At 54.1% G+C, this 1,229-nt stretch overlaps 1 protein-coding gene across 1 annotated transcript; it reads left to right on the top strand.

Annotated features, from left to right (window-relative positions):
* Nucleotides 1-226: 226 nt before the first annotated feature.
* LOC108356743 (SWI/SNF-related matrix-associated actin-dependent regulator of chromatin subfamily E member 1-like) lies at nt 227-1,004 on the top strand (the record flags this gene model as incomplete). The annotated part of the gene is made up of 2 exons (XM_017607843.1): nt 227-322; nt 397-1,004. Coding segments are annotated over 2 exons (704 nt in total), but the record flags the coding sequence as incomplete, so codon positions are not given.
* Nucleotides 1,005-1,229: the final 225 nt, after the last annotated feature.

The raw sequence follows: 1,229 nt of genomic DNA, 5'->3' as shown, positions 1-1,229 counted from the left end.
CTATCCCCAGTTCCACCCCCATCCTCCAAGCGGTTTTAACAATGGCAGCAGTTCTTCCGGCGGCAGTTCCTTCCTCTACAGCCAAGGACGAGGACATCCGAGCTTTAATCCCACCAGGCCTGCAGCGGTAGCGGTGCCGCCCATTCGACCGATGGTAAGTGTGCAAATGCTTTAATAACAAAAATTGTTTTTTTTTATTTTTATCATTCAATTGTAATCATTTCAGGAACCTCCAACGCCAACTCGAGTTGCCAAAGGAAGGGGAGGCGGCGGCGGCGGCGGCGGCGAGGGGGGTCCAGCTAGACCACCCAAAAGTCGTAAGGTAATCATTTTTTTAATTGAATAGTGTTTTTTATTATCTTTAAACTTATGATAATATTTTCATTTTTACAACAGAGACCATCAAGTTCACGAAACCTCGACGACCACTCGGGAGGTGGTGGTGGTGGCAGTGGCAGTGGCAGTGGCAGTGGCAAATCACCCCATCACTCTCCAGGCCACGGCAACAACAGCCCAGCCAACATGATCAATCTGGAATCCAACCACCATTCCGGCGCCTACTACCCCGAGGACGCGGCCGACTACGAGGAGCAGGAGGCGACAGTCAATCACCGGAAGGCCCGCTCAGTGGGCCGCTTCAATCGCAACAACTTCCTCATCAGCGAGCTGTTCAGCGAGCTGGTCGTGCCCGACCCGCGGCAGGCGGCCAGCCAAAGTCGCGTGGAGGCCCTGAAGCGGCAGGCCGACTCGCTGATGGCCCACCAGCAACGCTCCCTCGCGGAGATCGTCTCCATGGAGAGGGCCTTCAAGGAGCGGACGGAGGCACTTCAGGCGGCCAGCGAAGAGTTCAATCGGCAGCTGGCGTTGCTGAGCAAGCCGGTGCGCGACGACGATGACAACTTCCTCGCGGCCTTCAATCGGGCCCTGGCGCAGATTACCGAGCAGAATCAACAGCAGCAGCAGCAACAGCAACAACAGCAACAGCAAATCCAAGAGCAGACTTTGTATTCAGACAGAAATGGCCACGAGTCCTTTTCCGCTTCTTCTTCTTCAGGGCACTCAGTTTCAACTGCTGCTGTTCCTGCTGATCCTCCTGTTTCAAATGGAAACCAAACTCCAGTTCAAAGTGATAGTCAAACTCTGCCAACACTTCCACCACCACCACCACCGCCACAACCACTACCAGCTGAGATACCACCTGATAGCCAAAAATCTAATGAAAAGCCGCC

Source organism: Rhagoletis zephyria, unplaced genomic scaffold, assembly GCF_001687245.7.
Source record: "Rhagoletis zephyria isolate East Lansing unplaced genomic scaffold, Rhagoletis_zephyria_1.1 Rzeph_scaffold_64276, whole genome shotgun sequence".
NCBI classification, from domain to species: domain Eukaryota; kingdom Metazoa; phylum Arthropoda; class Insecta; order Diptera; family Tephritidae; genus Rhagoletis; species Rhagoletis zephyria.
This window is presented reverse-complemented; position numbering and strand designations above follow the sequence as displayed.